The sequence below is a fragment of the Lycorma delicatula genome, chromosome 2, assembly GCF_047948215.1.
Source record: "Lycorma delicatula isolate Av1 chromosome 2, ASM4794821v1, whole genome shotgun sequence".
Taxonomy (NCBI): Eukaryota; Metazoa; Arthropoda; class Insecta; order Hemiptera; family Fulgoridae; genus Lycorma; species Lycorma delicatula.
In genome coordinates this window covers 65,366,378-65,379,954 of record NC_134456.1, presented here as the reverse complement: position 1 = coordinate 65,379,954, position 13,577 = coordinate 65,366,378, and the positions used below count along the sequence as shown (strand labels likewise).

At 29.2% G+C, this 13,577-nt stretch overlaps 1 protein-coding gene across 30 annotated transcripts in view; it reads left to right on the top strand.

Moving 5' to 3' along the window:
• The window catches only part of LOC142318879 (serine/threonine-protein kinase MARK2-like), a 385,326-nt gene that overhangs the window by 245,514 nt on the left and 126,235 nt on the right, over positions 1-13,577 (top strand). For all 30 annotated transcript variants that reach the window (XM_075355485.1, XM_075355493.1, XM_075355492.1 and 27 more), the window contains 3 exons: positions 1,442-1,597; positions 8,446-8,499; positions 12,056-12,104. In XM_075355485.1, coding sequence (XP_075211600.1) covers positions 1,442-1,597; positions 8,446-8,499; positions 12,056-12,104 — 259 coding nt within the window. The remainder of the gene's footprint in view (positions 1-1,441; positions 1,598-8,445; positions 8,500-12,055; positions 12,105-13,577) is intronic.

The following is a 13,577-nucleotide window of genomic DNA, read 5'->3' as shown; positions in this document are numbered from 1 at the left end:
CTAAAATTATTATATGCATAAGTAAGATTTGATTTAATATTGTGTGCTTTTATTATTTTCAAAAGTATTGTTTTGTTTGACTATGAATTGTGTGACTGTTTGTTGATAGTCCCTTGACATGGCATATTGAATTAAGAATTGACCCTACTTAAATTATAATCAAGTACTATGCTTGATTATAGTCTGTTTATCATCATGTGTCTGCTTATCATCATCTTATATTTTAGTATATGTATAGGTGGAATAATATATTTTGAGGAAAGTACCAATCATATTGATTTATCAGTTTCTTAATCATACTTTCTTGAAGTTAAAATAATTTATATATTAATACTTGTTTTAAAGGTATTTTAAATCTCTTTAAATGTGAATTTAGTAAATCTGATAAATTGACAGTTGGGTTTCACATTTCATTAAAAATTTTTTTTATAATGTATTAAAAAGTTTCCTTGTTAATATCTTGGTATTTCTTAAGTATTGATGGGATTATTTATCGAGAACTTTGTGATGATAACAATATTATTTGCTCCCATTTCACCCATTCATAGCTTTTAAAACTGGTTTGAACTTTGGCACTGCATTAATACTAATTAGCGCTATAAATATGCACTGTTGGTTCTGTCAGGAGAATACTGTGGACCACCTGACTTTCTCATCAGTAATATTGGTATCTTCAATTAAGATTATTATGGTAATGCAGGAAAAATAAACTCTGTTTAGTTTTTGGAGACTAGAGAATAAGATGACTGCATAGACTATAAGATATGAATGCATTGACTTGAAAGCTTTATCATCAAAATGTTGCAGAGGTACGAAATGAAATTGTGTAAATAATTCGGTAAGGATTTATTGAAGTTCAGAAACCCAATAGATTCTTTAATGGAATAAGTGCATCAGATTGAATATAAAAATTCTCTTCTAGAAATCCCAAGTAGGTACCATTAGCATAAGGGACATAAGGATACATAAAAATAGAATATTCATTAACGTATAAAGACGGTTGATGGAAATGTGTGTTTTGCTCTCATTCTCAAGTTATACTCTGATATTCATTCTAGTTGTAATTTGTAGCCTGTCTTGAGTCTTTGCTGTTGCTGCTCTAGTCTTTCTGGATAATTTATCATGACAGTTCTAGCATAATCCATGAAGTATGAACATATTTTGTAACTTATTGCAATTTAATTTCTGTTAAAATCCTATCACTAGTCAGTCAGTGAAATAGTCTTGAACTGGAATCATCGTTACTGTTAATCAGCCTTTACCATAGCTCTGTTTTTATAAGTTGTATTTAGCAAGTTATATCAATATTTTATTGATAAATAAATTACTTTGAAAACTGTACTTCAGAACTAACTGTACTGTTACTTCAGAAGTAAATGATCAATGTATATTTAACTGGGATGGTTTTATTTAATTTTTTTTATTTATTTTTTTTTTACAGTCAGGAGATAGTGCAACGGTGCCTGGCCGTGTGTCCTCATCTCGAAGCCGTACCACAGATGAGCCACACATTGGAAAGTACAAGCTCCTTAAGACTATTGGCAAAGGTAACTTTGCCAAAGTCAAACTTGCAAAACATGTACCTACGGGTAAAGAGGTAAGTTTATTGTTTTTAAATAAGTGGTACTTATTTATTTTAATATGTATTTGTTAGCATTACCCACACAATGGTACAGATCTAATTTAAAAATATATATATATTATGAAGCTTAATTGTTTGGATATTATAGCTAGATCATCCAACTATAATTTTTAGTACAATTTGTTATTCAGTTGGAAAAATCTATTATAAAAAAATTAATGTGATGATGTCAATTGTCTAAATAAATTAATCATTTAATCTCATCTATTAGTAGGTTTGTACCTTTTATATTTGAATATTTTTTTTTTAATTTAATGAAAAATACCTGTTTAAATGAGTTCATACATCTTCTTTTTTCATCTTGTTTATTTATTTTATTATTTTTTAGTGATACGTTATCAATAGGTTATATTTGTTGTCTTACTATCTTTAAAAACATATCTTAATCATTCCAAAAGAATGGAATTAATCGAGGTGTTTTCGTTTGATAAATGAAATGATTATGGCCTTACTGTCATAAAATATGAGTTGTTGGTTGATTTTTAGAAATTTTTTTAAAAATATAAGTTTATTTGAGAACACTAGTAACAATCGTTTCAATTAAATGCTGTATGACCAGTTTTCCTTTGTAATCTCCCTCCAACTGTTATGACTACTAAGGCTATTAAATAATTGCAAGAGTGTATATATATATATAATGTGAAAGTGCAAGTTAAAACCTGTTTATGAGTGTGTTTATTTAGTGACTGATGTATTTATACAAGTTTTTTTCTTTTGAAACAATTTTTGTGTGTAGTATTTTTAAGACTAATTTATTTCTGTATTCCTTCTCATAAGATGAAGTAAAAACATTTCAGATTTGTTGAGTGTATTTTTATAGCTTATGATTTAATGACCTAATTTGTTGTAATTATGATCTGTGGTAGAAATAAAATTAAATCATATTTAATTTTGTATGAAACAAAAGAATAAATCTTAAATAAATACTTTATAATATGTTTTTTAATAAAAAAATTAATTTTGTCATAATATTATATTATTATTTACTGTTTCAAAATATCTAATATTTGCTTTTTTAATCATTTTATTATTTTCAATTTTTTTTTTGAAAATGTATATCAAACCTGATGTAATTGTTTACTAAATAATTATGGTACTGAATGGGCTATAGCATTCAAATTCAATCGATATATCACTAAAATATAATTATTTAGTGGTAATGAGATAGCATTGGATTTGTTGGAACACTATTACAAGTTAGGGGTCTCTTGAGGGACTGCATTATTATTGGTGTTGCTTTGGTCAATGTATTAATTACATACTGTAAGCCAATAACAAAGCAAGATTGAAACAACCTTGAAACACAATACATACACAGGGTAGTGATCTCACCAACATTTACACTGAACTTTTTAAAAACTACTCTCATTGCTGTGTACAGCTCTCCAGTGGTAATATCATTAATTACTATCATAATTAATGTCGACAGTTCAGCTGTGTAACTATTAGACGTAATTAAATGTATTTGTTCCTGCCATATAAGTTTTATTTTTAAATTTCTGTTCAGTAAGCAACATACCATTTTAGATCTTCATATTAGTGTATTATTCTTCAAATTGTTCCATTTAGCATTTGTTTACTGTTAATTTTTTAAAAAAATTATCGTTTTCTGTATTGTAATTTATTGGCAGCTTTCCATTTAGACTTATTACATACAAGCCATTCTTTTCATTGCTGAATGACTGGCAGCTCCTGCTTTTGTGGCAAATTGCTTTAAATGTATTGTAGCCTAGGTCTTATTAATGTTTTATTGCCAAATGTTATTCCTTCCCATATATCATTGTTTCTAACTATTTGTTCTACCTATGAGCAACATTTTTTTCTAAAACTTATAAATTGGTCTTCCCTTTTTTATTCATCAACATACTTCGTCATTTGTCAATCATATTATCTATTCACTTTGTATTCACCATTTTTTATGGCACCATGCAAGTATTTATGATTTCTCCTAAATTTTTCAACCCTGAACCATGAACAATAATTACTCCAAATCACTTTTTTATATTTTTATTTAAATTTCAAGATTTATTTAAAGATAATAGTTGCTGTTTTATTCATTAATATGACTTCTCTTCTCTAATTTTTTGTACTATAATTATAAATTTTTGTGGCATTATTTAAAGAACTCTTAAATGAGTGCTATTAGCTTGGGACAGCTACATTTATAGAGAGTAAATTAGTTGAATAGAATTGCATAATATATTTGTATTTTCTGTTATTGTTGTAAAAGATTTGTCTAAATATTTTGTGATTATAAACCATTATTTTGCCTAATGCCTAACATTGAACATTTGTTGGTTTAATTATATTTATATTGGGTCTTGTAAAATTAGAAAAAAGTTATCGACCATAAGGTTTTTTTTTTTTTTTTTTAGTGGTGTACAAGGTGATTCACGTAATGTTACCAGCTCATTCTACTAGTGAAAATAATGAAAAAAAGTTCATATAAACATGGGTTCGGAATTGCTCCATTAGAAAGTTACAAATAGTGAAATATTTTACCCTGATTCCTGGGGAAAGAGTGAAATCAAACTATTTTGAAATTTTAGGAACCCAAATTAAGGGGTAAATTTGATGGTTTCTTGTGGTTTTTGATTTGACAAATAGAATAGAACAGGTTCCAGAATCGTATCTCCAGTAGTTTTCATAATATCTGATGTAAAAAACAATTTGTCTAAAAACATGGTTTTTTACATTTGTAATACAAAAACTTTGTTAAATGACTAATAAATACATAACATTTATTATTAAAACTTGTAGAGAATTTAATTCTGAGAAAATTGATGTAAAATATCCAATAAAAAACAAAAATTAAATAAATTTGATTTTATTACTAACGTTTACATATGAAAATGAAGGGATTACATGTACAAAACATGTTTGCTTTCCTACAGTGTACTGGTACAAAAAGTAGTTTTTTATTAAGATAAAAATAAAATTAAACTATTAATAAAATAATAAAACCAGTATTAATAGTTTTCAGAACAGAAAATAAAGTTTATATCTTTTTCTTGAATTTCTGTCAAATTGAAAATTTGAGAAATTGTGATTTTATAAGATGGTAACAAAGAAATCAGCTAGCCAACAATGCATTTTATGTCTTGTCATTTGGTTATTGTGTTCTGTCGTACTGCTGAGAATTGTTGCCAGTAAAGTGTAGTTTAGGTGTGTGTGATACATTAATGTTCATACTCCATTAATGCCTTTGTTATTTAAGACTGAGCAACATGCCCACATGGTACTTAGCTTGGGGATGTGTGTTGGAAATACAACTGCTGCTGCCACAAAATACCAAAGTTTTTTCCTAACCACAGAGTTCCAAATCCTAAAACAATTAGTGGAACATTCCATACATTACGAGAAATGGATACACTTCTCATCATTCGTCCACTGCGACTGTTCTGCCCGTCATGATTCCAATATTGATGAAATCATTATCGAGGCTACTCAATGCAGTCCATGTGTTGGTACACGATGTCTTTCCCAGTAGCTCAAGAATATCCCAGTCTATGGTGTGGACATTTCATACCAGCAAACTGTACCCTTATTATAAACGAGTTCAAAAGCGTCAACAAAGAGATCCTCTTCTTTCTTTGCGATATTGTAACTGGTTGAATATGAACTGCTGATTTTATAAGTACATTTTATTTACTATGAGGCTGAGTTTTCTCAGCATGCATCAATAGCCTTTGCAACAAACACATATGGACAAAAATCAATCCAGAGAATATAATTTCCAACACTGATTTAGTGTCATGAGGTATGACCTAGTTTACGATCAGCTAATTGGACCATTCATTCTCTCAGGCTGTCTAAATTCCAACATTTACTTGGAATTCCTTACGAAACAATTACCGCTGCTGTAAAATGTTCCACTAGCATCAAGATAATGCATGTACTTTCAGCACGATGGTGCACCTGCCCGCTTGTACGCTGCATCTGCATACCTTAATAAGCAATTTCCAGAGATGGATTGGTCACAGCTGGCTACCACCCGGCCAACAAGATCACCTAATCTAACACTGTTATATTTTTGCCTGTGGGATTGGATGAAAAGTTTTTTGCAAGAGAAGAGTTCATACGTGTGTAGAATTGGTTGTTCATTTTATAGATGCTGTCGCACAAATTAAGGAAAGTTGTGCATAATTGCAGAGAGCAATGCTAGCAATCTGAAAGCATGCAGTCAAATATATTGCAACAGAAGAGAGATTTTAAAAAAATTACTGCAAACTTTATTAAATGTATATATTACAATTTTTTTAAACATTGTATCAATTATATGTTAATTTTCTGTAATTGATAACATTTAAAAGTTTTCATATGGGAAGTTTAGTAATAAAATCAAATTTCTAGAATTTGTATTTCTCTTTTATTCGGCTATTTTACATCAATTTTCTCAGAATTAAATTCTCTAAAAGTTTTGTCAATAAATTTTACACATCTATTAGTATTAGCTTTTAACAAAACTTTTGTATTACAAATGTAAAAAAAAAAACAAGTTTTTAGACAATAAATCTTTCTGTTTTACATCTGATATTATGAAAACTACTGGAGATATGGTTCTGGAATCTGTTTTGTTCAATTTTTTCAGATCAAAATCAATAAGAAACTATAAGTTTACCCCTTAATTTCAGACTCCCAGAATTTCAGTATGGTTTTATTTCATTCCTTGCCCATGAATCGGAGCAAAATCTTTCATTAGCTGTAACTCACTAATAGAGCGTTTCTGGACCCATGTTTATATGTACGTTTTTCATTATTTTCAGTAGTAGAATGAACTCTACTTTATGTAGAGATTCATGTGATTTATGTGGTTGACTGCTACTTTCCGGTAATATTGTGTATAGTAGCAATAAATATATTTCAGTTTGGTAATCTACTGAACTAATCTATTAAATGTGGCATTATTCTTTTTCTTTACAACCTTTTATTTTTCCAAGATGCTACCCTTTGAATTGTTGCAGTAGTTACAACCCATCAGGTTGTAACTAAATGAAGTTTACTCTGCTGTGTTCAGAATTCAAACCAATTTATTTAAAAAATAGTATGGGAAATTAACCATTTATTTATTTAATATTTGATTAATACTGCCAAAAATTCATGTTATTACATTATACATTGTAAATAGAAATTATTATTTTACAATATCCTTACAGTTGTGTGAGTCAAATGCATTGACTTGAAACTTTACGGTTCTACTATCTTGTTTTTAGCTAGTAGCATGCTGAAATAGCAGGTGACTATTTTAAGTCGCTTTTTAAGTATCATTTTTTGTCCTTAGCAGTATCAGAAAATCTTCAAATCACATAACCAATTCTTTTGAAAAATTTGTTTTATGACAGACAGCTTTCTATTTTCAATTTTTCTTTAAAAGATAATCCATAATGATAAGAATATTATAAAGCTTAGGTTGATCCTCATGTCATCAGTATATGTATATAATTACTATATCTTAACTGTTATGTTGGTCCGGACGGTCTGAAGGGGAATTACGTCGGAAGGACAGGTTTCAAAAGCCTAGCCTTCTGCGGTCGGCCCATGAAATGGGTTCGATAACGCTGGTTTAACAACTGATTGGAATGCAATTAAATCCGTCCTTAAAATCCAAAATATAAAATAACACAAAAATAGAAAAATTGGACCCGTCATATAAAATAAACCTTTAAAACACGCCCGATAGAATCATCCAGCAGCAAGGGACACTGTCCAGGTTCTGCAATCTGTAGGGAGAATTTGTAAACTCCCGCTAACTTTGCATTACATTCCATGTTGGTCCATACTCTTCTGCAAACATACATGTAATAATAGTAATCTATTAATAAAATTAATGCAGTTGAAATATTTCTAACCGATAGCATTTCTTCTCAACCTTACATTTTGTTTTCATGCACTTGCACTATGACAGCTGTAGTTTAAATATCTCCTACAATTGAAAATGAAAGGTTGATGTCACAGCTATATTAACATGGCAACTTTTGTCTTTTGCATGTTATTTTTAGTATTACCTTATATTTAAATTGTTTTAGGAATGGATATAAATTATAAATTTTTGAATAAAATAGAATGGCATTACAAAAAAGTATACAAAAGAATTGTATGAAAGTTCAAGTTTGAGAAAAATTGCAGAGTTTGATAAAGACTGTTTTATAATCAAGCAATCCAGAAGATGTTTGGGTGTATCGTTGAAATAAATACTGTCAATGAAGATAGATGCAATTCTTGCTTGTAAACAATTCTAATGCAATTATTGATCTAACGACCCAATATTTCTTATTATTACAGTAGCAACAGTGTTAGAAGAGTTTAGTTATATCCTGTTTCCAGATTATTTAAAATTATTCTATGAAAAACAAATTTTCAACATATATGAATTTTAGAAATTACAGTTTTAACTATAAAGATCAGTGCAATGTAGTATTCTAAACAAAATTTAATGAAAGGGCTTATTGTACCTGATGTTGTTAATTTCTGGTGATATTCAACTAAAACTGTTCTGTTATACAAAAAACAATGGTTTCAGAAAAAATGCGTAATATTTTTACAAAGAAATCATAATATTAAATTTTTTATTTCTCATTAAAAACTAATCATGAGTAATTTTCAGTAGAAATCTTTGTGATCTGCAATGAAATTCTCAAACAGTAAGGAAATTGGTTTAACATTTCTTTACATTTGCTGCATGACAATTTACTTTGTCATTAATTGTTTATATTTTGGTAGTTTGTTTGTCATGTTTTAACTGCAAGAAAATCTATATTCTGATTATCTGTGTTTTTAGTGACTATTGTTTTTTTTTGTTACAGGTAGCAATTAAAATAATAGATAAAACACAATTAAATCCTGGAAGTTTACAAAAGGTAAGTGAATTTATTTTTAAATTTTACTTTTAAATAAGTTGACAAGTAATTTTTAGAAACATCTTTACATTTTTCAGAAAGTTGATGATGAAACATGATGACAGTAATTGCGTAAATCTTAAACTTATTAGTTTATTAGTCATTTATAGAAAATATATTTTGTTTGATGCTACATTATAAATCTAATTCAAGTTAGCATTAATTGTATAATCTTCATGTTTTAGTTTGTTGTGCATTCTTAAATGTAAGTAAATAAAACTTAATATTAATGTTAAAGCTATGATAATAGTAAAAATTTTGAAAATAATTTTGGTACTCTTCCTTTATGTGTCAAGAAATAGTAATGTCAGTTTTCAAGTAGTTTTCCTTAAATAATGGGTTGTAGAATAAAATTCTGCAAATAAATGAAGATTTAATGAATTAAATTATTTTTTTAATTTATTTGAAAAAAGTTTTTTTCTGCTTCTGTTATGTTATGTGTAATAATCGTCTTAAAGTTTTTTAAGTGATTTTTGGTTGATGCCTTTTTTTAGTTATTGTATTTTAAATATTAACTAACCTTTTATTCAGGAGGCTAGTAAGCGGTAATGTCAGCAAGGGTTTTTGTGAAATAAATTGCAATCTCTATGACAGTGATGCCACATGAACTCTGCTAGATGCAAATCTTATCATTTACTAACTGTATCACACGACATTTTGTTACAGTGATTTCCAAGAATTTTCTATAATTATATGTAAGGTCTAGAAAAGTTTGCAATTGATTTACTGTTTGATGGACATAGTTTCACTATAGGTTTACAATTCCCCGATATGCCTGTATTTGTCTGAAATAATTGTTGATCCTGCTGTTATGCAATTTATTGTTGAAGGCATTAAGATGTATGCTTTTTTGTCTGGCACCATGACCAAAAAATTCCTTAAATTTCTTGTCCGTAACTACCAAAAAGCTGCTCCTGAGGTGTTAAATGGTCAACATTATGTTTTTGTGAGAATATACTATTGTCACTTTCAACTGTTACATTGGATCTTCCAGGATTGTTAATGATATTTTGAGGACAAACCTTGCACATGTAGTTATTTCTTTGCACAAAAATGTTTTGGTTGATTTCTAATTCATGTTCACAAAACTTAACTGATAGTCTGCCTCTGCTCAAGCATTAAATGAAGAATACTATTTTCTGAAATGGTAGTTTAGAACGGGTGAGAGATGTATTTTGGTACAACTGTTAAAATTCTATACACCCCTCTTTGCAGGAAGTCCATCAATTCCACACATACATTTATATTTACGCAGATTGTGTCACAATACCACTTTCTTGAAAAAACAGAACAGCATCATTTTTATTTTGTAATGTATTCAAGTAAACGCATAAAATTTGTGATAGATAATGGAAAGGAAAAACAGGACTATAATGTTGTTTAATTGATGCTTAATAATCAGCTAGGTCTATATCTTGTATGAACGCGTGCAGTATGGCTGAGTACGAATATTCATAGTAGGTACAGTGACTCACTTGGTTGATATATAAATACAATAATAAATGTTAATATAATGACTAGATAAATTAATAATGTTAATATTACTACTAAATTACAGCTAGATTAATTAACTACTTTTTTGACAAACAATGGAAGATATCATAATTATCTCGGATTCATACCTTAATGTTAGATGGATTTTTTAAAATAAAGCATGAATAAATTTAATTTAAAAAAGAGAGTAATTTCTTTATGGAAGTATCAATAAAAGTACACCCTTAAGGAATCGTTCCTGAACTCAATCAGAGGCCATCTGTTTTAAAATATATCTGTTTTCAATAAAACCTTCGTGTAAAAAAATGAATCCTTAAAACTACATTGATTACCAAAATTATAAAAAAGTAAGTTTTAGTTTTTGGTAATTCTAATTCCAGTTGAAAATGAAAAATTAGCTTAAATTCAAACCTATCGGTTTTACTATTCCAGACCCATTTATGCCTACACCTCTTTTATTTCTACATATTAATAAAATGTTCATTTGCTTTAATGTTTTTTGCTGCATCCCGCATTCCAGTTAGAGAAACAATTAAGATTTAAGACTGATTAATGATTGTCCAGGCCATTGAAAATAAAGGATTCCATAAGGTTAACAGATTTATACAATAGAAAAAAATTATTTTTCAATTCATAATCATAAATAAATTGATGGAAAAGTGAGTGTTTACTGTTAGCCCAATCCCAAACTAATCTTTTCATTGGTAATCCAGAAATTAAAGAGAATTTAAGTATGTCTGTGTTTCAGTGTGTAAAAGGAAGATATTTTTGGTGTATTTGATTTTTCTCATCAGAGTAAAGATTTTGTTAAATTACAGAAAAAAGCACATATGTTGGTAGGTTTGTTGCCAATGGTTCTTTTCATCCTGTGAACTATAAGATTGCATCATTTTTTGCATTGGTTTACAGTGCCTGGTAGCATTTGGTCTGGAAGGTTTTCAAGGGAAAATGAATTTTATTAATATTTCATTAAATTCAGTGGTTTTAATAAAGAAACCATTGACAGCATGAATAAAGAAATTGGAAAAGTTAAAAAATACAGAAAAACATCCTTATTTCAGAATAATAGAGTGGAATGATTTTATAAAGGTTTGAGAAAAATGATGAATCATCCTCTGTAGAGTAGCAAGGCAAAAAAAAAAACATTTAAATAATCACACAACTTTAACATTAAAGTGGCACCATTTAGGAAGTTGTTCTCTCTGTCCCTTGTAATGTCAAAGATAAAACAACTCGAAAAACAAAAATCGCCATTTTAGGGCATGTGGGATCAAACTAAAAGAAAGATTGTCACAAGAATAAAATACCTTTTGGTTCTTTATAAATTTAGAAGACTATTGAAATTACAGATTGTCCATCAATACCTAAAACCGATTTAGAAACAAAAGTTTTAAAAATATCTGTAATAAACAGGAATTATAGATATTTGGAAAACTTACATTATTAATAGTGATGCAGAAACTTCATTGTTGAATAATGATTGGAGACCAATATTGATAAATAGCTTTTTGTCATTTATCAAAAATGCTTTTGTAACAGTTTGCTACCATAAAACATCAGACTGTTATCTCCTCCCTTCAATTTTATTCATGGGAGGATATTATTATTTGATTTATGGTCCATATTAGCTCTACCTTTTTTAAGATAGATTTTACCTTTTACAGCTGTATATTAGAGTTATGCATTAGATTTTAGAGGACATCTGATGGAGGTAGCAATTGTTTGAATTGGTTGCAAGTTAACTATACTGATAGGAAATATTTATCTTCTAATATTTTGTGAATGTTGTTTATTTGTTAATTATTATTATTATTATTATTGTTTCTTTATTATGCTTTAATTTCATTACTATTGTTTTGTTTGTAAATGCTAATTCCTACTGACAATCTAGATTTTAATATTTTTTTTATAAGTTGTTTTTAAGTGATTTCTTGTTTTATAATTTATTTTTTATGTAACATTGTGGAGCATTCATCCATTGTTAAAATCTTGGTTTTTAATTTTTTTATTTTACTCTTTTCAGCTTTTTAGAGAAGTTAGAATAATGAAGATGTTAGATCATCCTAATATAGGTAAGTTTATACTTTATTTATTTATTATTTGTTTTTGAAATTTGATTATAATTTTTAACAAATTTAAGTATATATGTAGAGAATTATGTTTTCATGCAAAATAAAAGTGTGAATCAAATATAAATTTTTTTAAAATAAATTTATTGATTAATAATATACACAATTCATACCTTCATCATTTCTCTGTATAGTCCTGCACGATCTACATCCTTTGGCCAACGATTTGGAAGCTTGAATATTCGTTGTTCATAAAAAGTTATGGGACGAGTTGTCAACCAATTGCGCACGTGCTCCTCTATGTTTATTATTTTCGAATCATTCCCTTCCAAGTGATTATTTCAAGGGCACAAATGAGGAATAGTCACAAGGAAACAATCTGGACTGTAGGGAGGGTGGTTGAGGGTTTTGCAGTGCATTTTTTCCAATTTATCCCTTGTCAGAATGGTGATGTAGAGCCTGGGGTTGTCTTAGAGAAGGATGACATCTCTGATGAGCATACCCTGTATTTTGTTTCGGTAGGTGGCTTTTGTTGACTGTACCAGTTGACAATAGTAAGCCGCATTCACCGTTCGTTTGTTGTGGAGAAAATCAATGAATAAAAAACTACCCTTGAGTCAAACAAAAATCGTTGCAACAATTTTTCCAGCTGACGGACTGGTTTTGGCCTTCATTGGGCAGCCCTCGTCCTTCTTTTGCTATCCTACTTGCCATCTTTGACTCTGCAGTGTAATGATGGACCCATGTCTTATCACATGTGACGATGCACCTCAAAATATCGTCCCCTTCGTGCTGAAATTGATTAAGAAGTCTCTCGTAATCTCCAACCTCAAAACCCATCAAACATTAATTTTTCTAAAGCCAAGATGATCAGCGATAATGGATTTAACACTCCCATAGCTGATATCCATTTCTGACATGATTTCTTCAACAGTGAAAGTGATCACCACCGGATCACCTTTGATAAGGTTCAACAGCATGGACCTGTGAGACTTGATCTTGGGAGTTAATAATGACTTGTTTTCTACACTTTCTTGATTGCCATTCAAATTGTCTGGCCCACATATACACTCAGTTGTGAGACATGTAGAATCCCTACACTGTACCTTTAAACAAGTTAAATTTTTTGCGGATTTAACATCTTCATTAGTAAAAACTTTATGATTATACATTGTGCAACAGATGATGGAACCTTTTGCTCACTCATGGCTGTACTGACGACAGAACAGAGTACAGGAGCTAACCAAGTTGGTTCCTTCTCTCTATACACCGAACATTAACCCCCCCCCCACTCCACCATCCAGCTCAGAACTGCTTGCTGTGTAGAGTAGCAAAATTACCATTTAAATTTGATTCACCCTTGAATATCATGGTAAATGCAGTGTATTTAGTTACTTAATGAATGAAGGCAGGAAGGTAGGGTAATTCTCTTTTCTAAATTAATACTTAATATTTTTAAGAATACTTCTAAACTGT